This window comes from Falco rusticolus, chromosome 5 (genome assembly GCF_015220075.1).
Source record: "Falco rusticolus isolate bFalRus1 chromosome 5, bFalRus1.pri, whole genome shotgun sequence".
Lineage (NCBI taxonomy): Eukaryota > Metazoa > Chordata > Aves > Falconiformes > Falconidae > Falco > Falco rusticolus.
In genome coordinates this window covers 56,683,257-56,696,520 of record NC_051191.1, presented here as the reverse complement: position 1 = coordinate 56,696,520, position 13,264 = coordinate 56,683,257, and the positions used below count along the sequence as shown (strand labels likewise).

General features: G+C 48.9%; 1 protein-coding gene across 2 annotated transcripts in view; it reads left to right on the top strand.

Annotated features, from left to right (window-relative positions):
* CACNA1I (calcium voltage-gated channel subunit alpha1 I) overlaps positions 1 to 13,264 on the top strand; it is a 92,028-nt gene that overhangs the window by 56,775 nt on the left and 21,989 nt on the right. For both annotated transcript variants that reach the window (XM_037390312.1, XM_037390311.1), the window contains 13 exons: positions 432 to 549; positions 1,037 to 1,192; positions 1,659 to 1,749; positions 3,691 to 3,893; positions 4,990 to 5,406; positions 6,322 to 6,422; positions 7,491 to 7,614; positions 8,430 to 8,498; positions 9,440 to 9,624; positions 9,953 to 10,079; positions 11,171 to 11,296; positions 11,775 to 11,864; positions 12,851 to 13,043. In XM_037390312.1, the coding sequence (XP_037246209.1) occupies positions 432 to 549; positions 1,037 to 1,192; positions 1,659 to 1,749; positions 3,691 to 3,893; positions 4,990 to 5,406; positions 6,322 to 6,422; positions 7,491 to 7,614; positions 8,430 to 8,498; positions 9,440 to 9,624; positions 9,953 to 10,079; positions 11,171 to 11,296; positions 11,775 to 11,864; positions 12,851 to 13,043 (2,000 nt within the window). The remainder of the gene's footprint in view (positions 1 to 431; positions 550 to 1,036; positions 1,193 to 1,658; positions 1,750 to 3,690; positions 3,894 to 4,989; positions 5,407 to 6,321; positions 6,423 to 7,490; positions 7,615 to 8,429; positions 8,499 to 9,439; positions 9,625 to 9,952; positions 10,080 to 11,170; positions 11,297 to 11,774; positions 11,865 to 12,850; positions 13,044 to 13,264) is intronic.

Below are 13,264 nucleotides of genomic sequence, written 5' to 3'. Positions count from 1 at the left end.
AGGTGAAGTCTCTTGGGAATCAACACTGGCTGCAGGAGCAGTTCAGTCTGGAGGCTGACTCTGGCAGAAGGGTGATAGGAAGCAACCAAGAAAGTCTGTTGCATCCAAAGTGGATGCAGTGCTAGGGAGATGAAGAAAAATCAGAGCAAACAAGAATAATGGAGAGAATAGATCTGAAGGGCAGGCTGGAGGGAGTACATGAGCACTGAGGCAGTACAGAGGGAAAGCAAGGGTTTTTTGTGAGCTGTAGAGCTGCAATACACAGCTCGTTCGTGATGGATAGATCCCAGTGGTCTGGCTGTGGTGTTCTACCCTTTGCCTCAGTGGTGTTGCATTATGTTGTTGTGAGGAAAAGAGAATGACTCTTATGAGCTGGTTGTGATGGCAGAGATGTTTAAATTTGACACCATCTCCACTTCTTGTCCCAACAGCATCCTGGGAATGCACATCTTTGGTTGCAAGTTTAGCCTCAGGACAGACACAGGAGATACAGTTCCTGACCGGAAGAATTTTGACTCCCTGCTGTGGGCCATTGTGACTGTCTTCCAGGTGATCCCACTTTGCTTTCTACAGGTGGGCTAGGGCAAAGCAGAGAGGATCAGGAGGAGCTTTTTCTCATTGTGGAGCCTCGCACTTGCTCCTGACAACACAAAAGACCACGCAAAAGACTGCGGCATGTGATGTTTGGAGGAACAATTGTGCGTTGTAACCAAACAACTGGTGTATCCTCAGACAGGGATGCTTCTTCCTTCCTAGGAGACAGTTTGCAAAGGTCGCTCCTGTTGTGGCAACTCCCAGTTTAACACCATCACCTCAGTACATGACTGCCCTCATGGTCGCTCCTGTTTCTTCTTGTTCAGCTCATGTTATCAGGGCAGCACAGCAGCTGGACAGTGACAGTGGGCAGTGAGTGTGTGGTTATGGGGAAGTTAAGAGGCCTGTTGTGGTCCTGATGTGTATCCTTTCACTGTCCTTTTCTGAGAATCCCCTTTGTGTTCTTCCTTCTTGTTTATGTGGCCTCTGCTCCTGGTTGCAGATCCTAACCCAGGAGGACTGGAATGTTGTGCTCTATAATGGCATGGCCTCCACCTCACCATGGGCATCCCTCTACTTTGTGGCTCTCATGACATTTGGCAATTACGTGCTCTTCAATCTGCTGGTAGCCATTCTCGTGGAGGGGTTCCAGGCTGAGGTGAGTTGCCACCAGAACTTCATCAGGAGGAGGAATAGAGGTGCTAAAAAGGAGACTTCTGAGAAACTGTGAGGGTACTGGGCTGGAGGACTCCCAAAGTATCATGCCTCTGTCATTTCCCTTGCTAAGTTCAGAGTGGGCTTCATTTTAAAAAAAAAAAAAAAAAAAGATTACAAAGATGACAGAATTAATCCTTGCAAGGAAAGAGACAAGCCCTCTGGAAGGCAGTTCACAATTTCCATCCTCTTCCACAGACCCTGCCCTGCTCTACTAGGGTGAGTCCTTTGCCTCTCCAAAAGCAAGAACACAGTATGTCAGCCATCCCAGGTCACGTGAGACACTTTCCAGTGATCATACTGATGCCTCACTTCCAAGGAAGATTTAACAGTTGTTATAGCAATGAAAGACAAGAAGAAATGTTCTGTTCTGTTTATGAGCTCCCAACTTCATAATTTGTGTGTTCCAGGGTGATGCCAACCGGTCATTCTCAGATGAAGATCAGAGTTCATCAAACATGGAGGAGTTAGATCAGTTCCAAGAGGACCAGGAAGGCTCAGGTACAATAGGTCAAACAGCCTCATTTGCTTATCTTCCATTGCTGTTTAGTGAGAAATCTGAGAGCAGATTCTGCAGAAAATACAATTCCAATAACTTACTAGGTTTCATTTTGAACTTTACGCTAGTTTGTAGTGTTGTCTGTACAAAAACAGAGCCGTGTTGACATCCTAAGGAGTGTGATAGCTAAGGGGAGCCGTTCTTGAACAACCTACAGAATGGCAGCTAGGAGTGAGAAGTGAGACTGCCTGTGCTTAGCTTTGGGGGCACCATTTCAGGAACACTGTGTCCAAAGCTGGGACCCACATTTGAATAGGGGATAGCAACACATTAAAAAGGACTCAGACAAATCTGGAAGTCTTGCCTCTTAGTGAGAGGCTAATGAAGCTTAGAGAAACCAGATAAGTGATTCGATCACATACGCTGTAAGTGCCGACCATAAGGAGAGATTTCTGATGGTAGATGGCTCTTTAATTGAGCAGAAAAAAAAGCATAATGAGATTGTAAAGGCTGGAAGCCGAAGCTAGACAAATTCAGACTGAAAAAAGCCACATTTTTAAGGAAAGATAATTAACTGTTGGAACAGCCTGCCTACAAACTACCATGTGAGACCTCCACCCCTCAAAGTCTTTCCATGAAGACTGCAAGTCTTTCTACAAGAGATACTATAGTTCAGGCAGAACTTGGTGGTAGGGAGCAGCAAGAGTAGCTTGCTCTGCAGTGGATGGTGAGCAAGGAGCTGAAGGGAGTGACAGCTAGGCAGGACCACACTGACAAAGGCACAATACTTGCACAAGGTGAGCAGAGCAGGTCCACTGATACTAGTCAGGGTCAGCCAATGGTTCAGTGATTGCCAGGCAAGTCCACAGTGGTGAGCCAGGTCTAAGGTCAAGCCAAGCAGTCCAGATGGTGAGGCAAGATCAGGATCAGCAAGGTGCAAGGACAGGCACAAGCATACTCACCCAGACAAGGACCACAGGCACAGGTCCGAGCTTAAATGCGGCTCCTGCAGAAAGGGGCAGTGGCCACAGTACTGGCTTGCCACAGCTCTTTGCTGCAACTTAGCTGTTCTCACAGCAGTCTGATCCTGGGTTACATGGCTGTGCCATATCAAAGTTTACCTTGAATGTAGGGAGCTAAACCACTAGGAAGGCAGATCAGGAAAAAGTTATGGAGCTTTTCGGTGAACTCATGGCTGTGATGCTGCATGTAGGTGAGGATATGTGACCTTCATTATGCAACAGGTCAAACAAAAAAGATTGTTCCAGTCATTTCAGGCATTAAAATCCAGTACCCCATCCTCTCCATCCATCTTGACAAATGCTGATGGTCATCCACAGAACCTAACATACCCCTCCAAAGTGTCCTGGATCTTCAAGGTCAATAATTGGTAATTGGTCATTTCAAGGGGCCCAGTGCAGTAGGATAGACTGGGATGAAGAGTATGATTGCCAAAATTTAAAGGTGACCCCAGCACATAGATGGCTGCAGGTCTCCCCATATCTTAGTCTCTTCCTCAGTGTCTCAGCCTAACTGCTTTTAAATAGACTGTCTGACAGTCGGTGGTATTTGTTCAGACCTGAAGATGCAGGTGCCTGTTCTTGGCATGCAGAAGCGTATTTTCCTCCCCTTGCTGCCAGGGTTTGGCTTCTTGGAATGCCTGTCAGCCTGAGTCTGCCTGACCAGCACTCTGCTCGTCTGTCTGGCCCCAAGGAGAGCTGCCGTCAGTTTTGGGGACTGAGGAGATTACTTCAAAGTCTTCCCAGTGTGATTTTGCCACAGCACCCTAAATCAGAATCCATGCTGACTGATGCTGAACAGTTAATATTCTGTTAGCTGCTGCTAACATGCTAAACAGCTTAGATCGAAACAGTCACTGGATAGTGAGGAACCCACCTTCTTTTTTTTTTTTTTTTTTCTTCTTTCTGCATCTTTCCACCCAGATCCCAAGCTCTGTGCAATTCCTGTGACACCTAATGGACACTTAGACCCATCCTTGCCCTCTTCCAACCCACCAGTGGGTGCTGGGGGAATCACTAACTCTTCACGCAACTCCCTGCAGCCCGACCAGATCCGTCTTGCTGTTGGCTCCCGGAAGAGCAGTGTGATGTCTCTGGGGAGAATGACCTATGACCAACGGTCCTTGGTGAGTGAGTGAGTAGAAATGTGTGTCACATCCTTCTTTTGAAGTCCAAGCACTCTGCTATATTTCTGCCATCATCTGGGGATGGCTGTGGAGGATTGCACTTGTGCTGTAGGCTTCTAACACAAGCCCATTGCCTGTCTTTAGGAAGCCAGGGAAGGTCACATTATGTATCTAAATTTCCAAATTACTGAAGTCTATTTCCAGTTTGTTGATGTATATTCCATTAAGTGTGGGATTCAGGTCTTTTGTATTCCTTTGGTTGGAGAGGGGGAGCGCTAAGGAGACAGTCTCCCTCTTAGAATGAAACACATTTTGTCACCTTGCTGTTTCCTTCTTTTTGTAGAGCACAGGACACAAAATGATGCCATAAGTGTTAAGAGCATAGGAGTATCTGGGTGATGCCAGAACTGCCAAGTCCCATAACAGATGGGTTTTCTGGAAGCTTTTGTAACAATGAAGAGAGGAATCTTGACTTGGAGCTCCCCATAGCAGGTCCTGCTGCCTCTTAGCACTTCCTCAAGCACTGCTGGCTGTCCAGCCAATGCATCTCAGACCTGACCACCTTGTAATGTCAGCTTCTGGGCTTTCTGCCCACTGACATACAGAGCTTTTGGGGGTGCATTGGTGCTCAAAGGGTTCGTGCCACTGTTACTTCTAAACAGGGAGAGCTGGCAGTGTGTGTCAGATGGTGTGTCAGATTATCCATCGCTCTGTACCTTGTATAATCCTTTACCGCAGGGCAGTGTAAAATGATGCCAGTTGGATTCTTTGAGAGCTTTATTCCTGCTCTGTGCTGGTGTAGGTAACAACATCAGGCACCTGGCCTTTGGCTTTATTATTTACCTTCCCTGTAAGTACTTTGCACACAGATGGTGCTATAAAGTAATCACAGCCAACACCATTGCTAACTCATTATCAATTTATTGTCAGATTTACAGAGATTGCTGCTAAATTCCCACCATGCAACTCCCTCAACGGCTGAAAAATGGCAACCTCCTGGCTTAGGGGCCCAGGGAGAAGTCTGTGATCTGAAATAGGATCGCATGCTCCCTCCTTGTGCCTGGAGTCGCTGAGTCCCCGTACCGCTCTCTTACAGTCCAGCTCCCGCAGTTCCCACTACGGTGCCTGGGGCCGCAGCGGAGCCTGGGGGAGCCGTCGCTCCAGCTGGAACAGCCTTGCCCGGGGACATAGCCTGAAGCACAAACCTCCCTCTGCTGAGCACGAATCCCTCCTGTCTGGAGAAAGGCACAGGGTGGTTGATGGGGAGACGGATGGGACAGGAAGGGTGTTTCATCACCGCCGGACACTCTCCCTGGACAACAAAGACTCTGGTGACCTGCTGGAGTTGGCCTCGGTCACATCCAGCCACAGAGTGACCTGTAAGCTGGGAGCAGCATCTGGGGCCAGCGAGCATCAAGACTGCAATGGCAAAATGCCCAGTATTTCCAAGGAGATCTTCCCCAAGATGAACAATCGCAAGGAACAGGGAGAGGATGATGAAGAGATAGATTATGTGAGTATTCAGTGGAGGGAACCTGGGGTTACACTGCAGCACTGTGGAAAACCTTAAAGCCTTGAGTTTCAGTCTCCCTGCCATGTGGATGGGAGAGCTTGCAATGGTGCTTTAAGTACAGCAGACTGAATGCAGATGGGACCTTCTGGGCCCCGACAGGCTCAAACCACGTTGTCAGGCAGCCTGCAAGGCAGTCATACAGGTGGATGGTGTGAGGAAGGCAGATGTGAGGCACATGCGTGGACATTTGGGGGCTGTTGTTTCAGAGCAGTGTGGCCAGTGATTTCTACTGGCTCGGTAAGGTCAGGCTGTGTGAGCAGCGAGAGCTCTGCTGGGGGAACACTGGCAGATCAGGGGAGGAAGCACAGGCACAAGAGACAAGGCAAGTCAGTTTTGCAGTGCCAGCCTGGGAGACCACAGTGCCCAATCTGTGAGCAGATCCAAGGGTGGAAAAAGCGGAGGGAGGGTCAGTAGAACTTTGAACAGATGCTGTATGAAATTAAATTACTTCCAAGCCCAAGTGCCAACTGAAGGCCTTCCTATCCTGGCCTCTTGTTTAGCTGGGGTAGCGAGGAAACACTGTCTTTATGTCACAGAGACACTCCAACAGCTCTGAGAAGGCATCATGGACAACATCCTGCTCTAGAAAGGTCACCAGCAGTTTTATTTGTAATGATCTGGGGAGAAAAGCAGATGCCAAGAGGTAAACAGGCCCTGGCAAAGCATCTCCTACTGCCTTTTCAGTGGCTTGTTGCTCTTTGAGTTCATTTCCTTCTTTGAGGTCTTAGAGAAAGGCAGGTAGTGCACCTGGTGAACTGCAGGTAATGGTGTTTTGGGGTAAGGTGTGAAAGTAAGAGTGCCTCTCAGGCAAGTGGGAAGTAACCAGTGGCACTTGTTTCTGCTGCCTTCCTCCAGAGCCTGTGCTTTCGCATACGGAAGATGATGGAAGTCTATAAGCCAGACTGGTGTGAGTTACGGGAAGACTGGTCCATATATCTCTTCTCTCCACAAAACAGGTTTGCACAGTTTTTGCAATGAGAGGGTTGAGAAGATGGGGCAGATTCTGTTGGCATGTTGGCCACATCCCCTGAGCTGCATGTAAGGTTGCAACTTTAAGCTTAGAAGCTGGGAATGTGTTTTGTCTCCTCCATCTCTCCTTCTACAGCCAAACAACATTTTTCTTCATTGATTCTGGAGATGAAAGGAAGGGTGAGAATCCTAAATAGCTGTTGTAATTTTCCCTCCTTTTGGAGAATCCCATTTTTCTTTCGTGTAATCATGAATATTTATAGCAAAGCAAGGCAGGGAATGCTAACATTAACCCAAAAAGGAGAAGGAATATATTATTGACAACTCCATAATACTGATATTTCCTCCCCTGGTACCAGAACAGTCTCTCCATTTCACTTTCAGTCCCAGTACCAACTTACCAGCAGTCATATTACATCTTTTAGGGCAAAGTTAGAACTCTTCTTGCCTGAAAAAAAGAAATTTTGGATAAATTCTCCTGGTGAGAAGACCCCTTTAGCAAAATGAAAATGTCCGTGTACCCCAGCCAACAGCATTCTCACCCATGTGTATTGCCCCTTGAAAAGAAGTGGGTTTCATTACAGGTTATGAGGGAGAGCTCTTTTTTCTGTGTGACACCTATGCTGATGGGTACAGTGTCTTTCAGAGTGGACAGAATTGTGGTCCCCATGACTGCAAACCTACCCACCTCTCCTAAGCTTTCAGCATGTGGCCTCTGTCCTGGCATGGCACAAAGTGTGAGTTTGGAAGGAAAATTCAAACTCAGCCTCTTCTCTACAGAGCAAGAGAGAAGAGCACAGAGCCATAGTGGTTAGGAAACCACTCTAGCACGGGGGCAATGGGTGAAGGTTCAGCTCCTTGCTCTGTCCATGCTCTGCTTCAGGCTCCCTGTGTGACCATGGGCCACCCTAGGATATTGCCATGGCAAGGGACATCAGTGTCAATGATAGGAAAGCTGCTATGTCAGAGCTCAGTTTTGGCCAGACCTCTCTGTTCTCATAGCTCCTAACTTTGCTCTTCTCAAGGCTCAAGTGCCTGCTGGAACTGTCTTGCAGGTTTCGCCTCCTCTGCCAAACCGTCATTGCTCACAAACTCTTTGACTATGTTGTGCTGGCCTTCATCTTCCTGAACTGCATCACCATTGCCCTGGAGAGACCGCAGATTGAACACAGAAGCACGGTGAGCACAATTTGCTCCCACCTGCTTTTTTAGCACAGCCTCTGACAGAGGTTTGTGTTCGTGGCGCTGGTATGACCTCTGAAAGAACTTCAGCATCAAACACCAGCTCCCACTCATGTATTCAAAATGCGCAAGTATTAGTAATTTGCATAGCGTGTACTTCCCCTGCAGGGTCCTATAGTGGGGCCACTCACTTTATGATACAGTAATCCTAGTTGCCTACTTCTTGGAAAGTAAAAGTCCCCCAGGCACCTGCAGTTAAGAGATGACTGACAAAGGATAGGAACAAGGAACTAAAAGATAGTAGTAACGCTTCCATTCTGTGAGGATGGCATGTCATCATTCACATACGCTGCTTTTGAGCCAACTTGGAGATGACTCAAGCTGGCAATTGAAATGGGGTTTTCTGCTTGTTAGCTGACCCCCAGACTTTACTGCATTACACACAGTTGAGTGGTGAGTGCTCAGCAGCCCTTCAGGAAGGAGTGCCAGGTCGGTGCAGCAGGTCAGGACTGAGCAGCACTAGCAGAATGGAACAGACAGCACCTTGAAACCAAATGTGCAGGATGCATTGCAAATCCCATCCACTGTGCTCTTGCAGAATTGTGCAGGATCTTGTCCCAGCTATGGCACAGCACTGAGTGTATGAGTATGAGCTAAAGGTTTCCCAGCAGTCACCTTTGCCAAGGGCACCTCTCTTATTTCCTCAACCTTCAGACCCTTCACAGGAAAGCAAAAGATACCAAGTCCATCAGAGGCATGACAGAGTAACAAGAAGTCAAGATATATTTAAGGCCTTTCTCTGCTTTTTCTAGGAGAGAATCTTTCTCACTGTGTCCAACTACATTTTCACAGCAATTTTTGTAGCTGAGATGACACTGAAGGTAAGTTACTGGAGATGAACAGCTCAGAGCCTTTCCCCGGTGTCAGGAACAACATGATTCATGTTTGCTCAGCACCCTTCTAAAATCTCTCCATCTTTTCCGTGTGCCAGTCCTTCCCTCTACCTTGGTAAAGGTAGATACTGAATCCCCTCTTGGGGATCATCATCCTGTGGAGGGGATGTTTACAGTAGGCTTTAAATCCAAAGGAATCTTAGTATCCAGGAGGAGGAATAGCTTGCCTTCAGGTATGATTTAGTAATGATGTCAAATGTCCGTTCCCTTTCCCCTGGAGCAAGAATGGGGGAAATAATAACAATCTTAGTAACAAGTCCTTAGTTGCGACAATTATTCAATAGGTGTCTAAGCACTCCACAACAATAGGGGAATCCTGTTATTTGCCTCTTGTGATTGGGAAAGACCCTTAAAACTGAGTGCCTGAAGTTAAACCCTAAAGTTCATACCTGAATTACAGCTGTGATTTACAGGGTGTTCAGCTCTCCCCAAGGCCAACAACTTCTGTAGCACCTGCTGGTGTTGAGAACTGCTGAGAGTCAAACTGTTCCCTTAAGAGCCAAAGTACAGGTTTTGGTGCCTGATTTTACTTCCCAGATGATCTCTGGACTGGGAGACTTGCCCCAGGTCTGTGGTATGGCAGGGAAAGGTTTTCTGTGTGTTCCCTACAGTGTGCTCTTGCTCAGGGAGGCAGAGGAAAGGTGAGAAGACACCATGGCCCTGTTATTTTTGGAGTTATGTGCCACCACTTTCCCCATGGATGTTCTCCTTCATAGCCATCCAGGAGAAAAGAAAAGATGATGAGATGACACTTCAATGTCACATGGAGTTGATAACTGTTCCCCATCCCCCCCCTCTCTACAGCTGCCCTCTACCAGGCAACATGGACATGAGCCATTTAACCACCTCTCCTCTCCCCTCTCTTGCAGGTGGTCTCTCTAGGCCTGTATTTTGGGGATCAGGCTTATCTCCGCAGCAGCTGGAACATCTTGGATGGCTTTTTGGTCTTCGTGTCTCTTATTGACATTGTGGTCTCAGTGGCCTCTGCTGGTGGCGCCAAAATCCTGGGAGTGCTGCGAGTCCTCCGGCTGTTGCGCACCTTGCGTCCCCTCCGGTCAGAGCCCCACTGAGCCCTGCTTGGTCCCCTCTTCCCACTAGGCCCCCCTGGGAAATGTCCCAGAATCAGATCCTGCTATGCCAGGTGAAGTGTGGTCTTTGAAAAGCCATAAGCCACAGGGAGGTTCCTCTTAGCCATATGGCTCTGGCCCAGGAGGTACCTCATCAGACATCGAACCCATGGGACAAAAGAAGCTTTTTGGTCACAGGAGAGGGATCCCTAATGCTGGGTCACTGCACAGGGAGAGTGGGGGTCTGCTGCTGCTGAAAATGCTTAGCTTAGGCCAAACATCCCTCTGTCACCCCTTCCCTTCCTTCCCTTCCAGAGTCATCAGCCGAGCCCCTGGCCTGAAGCTGGTGGTAGAGACGCTCATTTCTTCCCTCAAGCCCATAGGAAACATTGTCCTCATCTGCTGCGCTTTCTTCATCATCTTTGGCATCCTGGGTGTGCAGGTAGGTTGTTACTGCTCATCAAACAGTCCCTGTGTCCCCACCCCTGCCATAGGCACCTGCACCCCCAGGTGCTGCGACAGACACAGGGAGCCAAGCAGAGCAGGAGGGACAGGCAAGCCAGGAAATTTTCTGCACCTGCCCTCCTCCATGAGCTGTCTTTCACCATAATGTCTCTACAGCCATTGACAAGGACAGCCATGTGCCAGGTTTTGCTGGATGTGTGAGACAGGAGTTGATGCTCACACCTGGAAGGAGTTGGATCAGGGTTTGGGTCAGCATTATAGGGAGAGTCCAGGGCTGGCATAGCACAGGGTGTGCCGGGCACATCCATGTTACACCACAAGGGCAAGCAGCTCGGTGCCTGCTTGCACAAACCCTGCCTCCAGTCAGCTCTCTTTCTCCCCTCACTCTGAGCCCTAAATCCACCCACAACCTTTTTTTATTTTTTTATTTAATCCTCTTTATTTTTGGCTGTTGCATTGCAGAGGAGCAAGGGCGTGGGCGTTACTTCCATCTCAGGGAATGCGCTATACTTAGTCTGCTCTGATGCATCTGTACAAATGCACAATCCAGTACCTTCCATATGGGGAAAGGAGCCCTGGGCAGAAGAGCCACAGCAGTGCAGCGCAGCTTTGTGAAAAAAAGAACTTGAGAAGCAGGGGATGTTTTTTCTGCTTCTTTACCCTCAATTGAGGTCTTCTTTTCCTATCAGCTCTTTCAGTAACTGTGAAGCTGGGAGGGGAGATTACTCTTGGGGACCGAACAGAAGATTATTTTTTTTCATTTTGGGCTAGTGGCTCTAACTGCACCCGGAAAGCTGCCCTAAAGGTTGTCAGATGGTAAGGGCTTACAGTAACTGTTGACCTGGGGCAATGGAGGAGGCTGAAAAGGCAGGTGTGCATTTAAGAAGGTGGCCCTGGCTCCTTAGCAATATTTGAGCCTGTGCTTTATGTTGCATTGGTGGTCCTCCCTACCTGTCATGCTTCACCTGGCTTGCAGCCCACCTACCATCTCAGGAGCTTCTGCACATCCCAGGGAGCATGGGGAACCCTGTAGGGAAAAGGTCTGATGGGGTCGTTCCCCTCCTGCAGCTTTTCAAGGGCAAGTTCTACCACTGCCTGGGAGTTGACATCAGGAACATAACCAACCGGTCCGACTGCATGGCCGCCAACTACAAGTGGGTGCACCACAAATATAACTTTGACAACCTGGGACAGGTGAGTGTACCTGCAGCCCCTGTCTCTGGGAACCTAGCACAGGGTTTGTCTCCCCCTATACATACCCTTCCCTGGGGCATAGGTGCAGTGCCTGGAGAGCTGATTCCGGGGCCAGGAGCAGTAGTTATGTGGCATGGGTATTCATGCAGAAGCTGTGTCACTAGTGGGTTGGTATCAGGATGATGTTTACAGGTTGTGGGGAAAAGTGGTGGCAGCAGAGAGCTTGGTTTTCTTTTTCCTCCTACTGCAAAGCAGATGTTTTTCACAACCTCTCTCTTCTGGTTGGTCTGGCTGCATATGGCTTCCTGTCCCTAACTCCCTCCCCTCCACGGGGGAAGGAGCAGGTTTTGATGTGTGCAGAGACACAGGCAAGAAGAATATTTCAATGTTGTGTGTGTTAGAGCATAAAACCACATTTTTTTTCCCCCAGCATGCCAGATGCACCTGCCTCACATCTGTTTTGCTTTGTATGTTGCAGGCTCTGATGTCCCTCTTTGTTCTGGCGTCAAAGGATGGCTGGGTCAATATTATGTATAATGGACTAGATGCTGTGGCTGTTGACCAGCAGGTATAAATAATTCCTTGTGAAAGGACCTTTTTCACTTTCCTCAGGCTAGTAAGGCAGAAGCATGCTTTAACATCCTGCTTCAGACACATCCCTCAAACCAAGACCCCCTCCCAGGGCTCTTCTGAATCTTTTGCTTACCTATTTGCAAGGGGTCAGGGTCATGACTGGTCCATGCAGGGAGGTGCAGTGGGTGTCTAGTAATTCTCACTCTCTACTCAGTCTGGATCTCACAGCAGGCCTTGATCTATTTGTGATGATGGAGCAACAATGCTGTGTGCCCTTCTGGGCATGCTGACTCCCTCCTGGCCCACGGATGGTTATTTTAATACCCTGTAAAGCATGGGCTGTTGGGCTGCTGCCTGCTACATCCCAATTCCTCTACTGCTAAGGCAGTGACCTTGATAGTGTCCAGTGTAGGTACCTGCCACCATGGGATGCAGTGCCACAGGCTTAAACCTTGGGGATAATGCTCTATTTACCTCTGAACCTCTGCACAAGGTGCACCACTGTTGGTTTTGTAGGCTTTTTGTCAGGAGACTCAGTCAAAGTCAGGGCCTCCTTTCTCTCTGATCCTGAATGACATTCTATTTCAGTCTTGTTGCTGTTTTGGTGGTGTGCGGATGTGTTCTTTACTTGCCCTTGGGCTGAAGGTGCTCCTGGTACCTGGACCACCCATTTTACCACATACTGGTGTTGTACTAGACATGGAGCTGTGCCTGTGCCTGAGTTGTGGGTGACTCTGTGCAGGCAGACCCTTGCCCTTGGCTCCCACCCACTCTATCAATTGCCAGCTGTGGCCGAAATCCAGTCAGGCAATCATGAACTGCCTTGCCTGTAGCCCCAGCTATTCCCAGCTCACTCCCCTGATTTCCATAAGCCCTCCCCACCTCCCCAGCAGCCAGTCACCGTGGCATGTCCCACCCCCATCATTTCCATACCACCACTATCCAACTGATTGACCCCCTCTGTTCTCCTCCCTCCTCCAGCCAGTGACTAACAACAACCCCTGGATGCTCCTCTACTTCATCTCCTTCCTCCTCATCGTCAGCTTCTTTGTACTCAACATGTTTGTGGGGGTGGTGGTGGAGAACTTCCACAAGTGTCGGCAGCACCAGGAGGCTGAGGAGGCGCGCCGGCGGGAGGAGAAGCGCCTGCGCCGCCTGGAGAAGAAGCGAAGGAGTAAGACACAGCCTAAGTGTTTGGTTGGTTCGTAGGCCAAGGTTTTCTAAGAAAAACCTTCTCCTCTTCTTCTTCTTTCCTGATGGACCGATCTCCAAAATGCATCACTTCTGGCTGTGCTCTCAGCCTTCCTTTGCGTGCCACTACCATGTTGCTATGCACCTCACTGGGGCGGTCTGGGGAAGAGGGATGGCTGACGAGCTCTGCTGGGACTCCGGGGA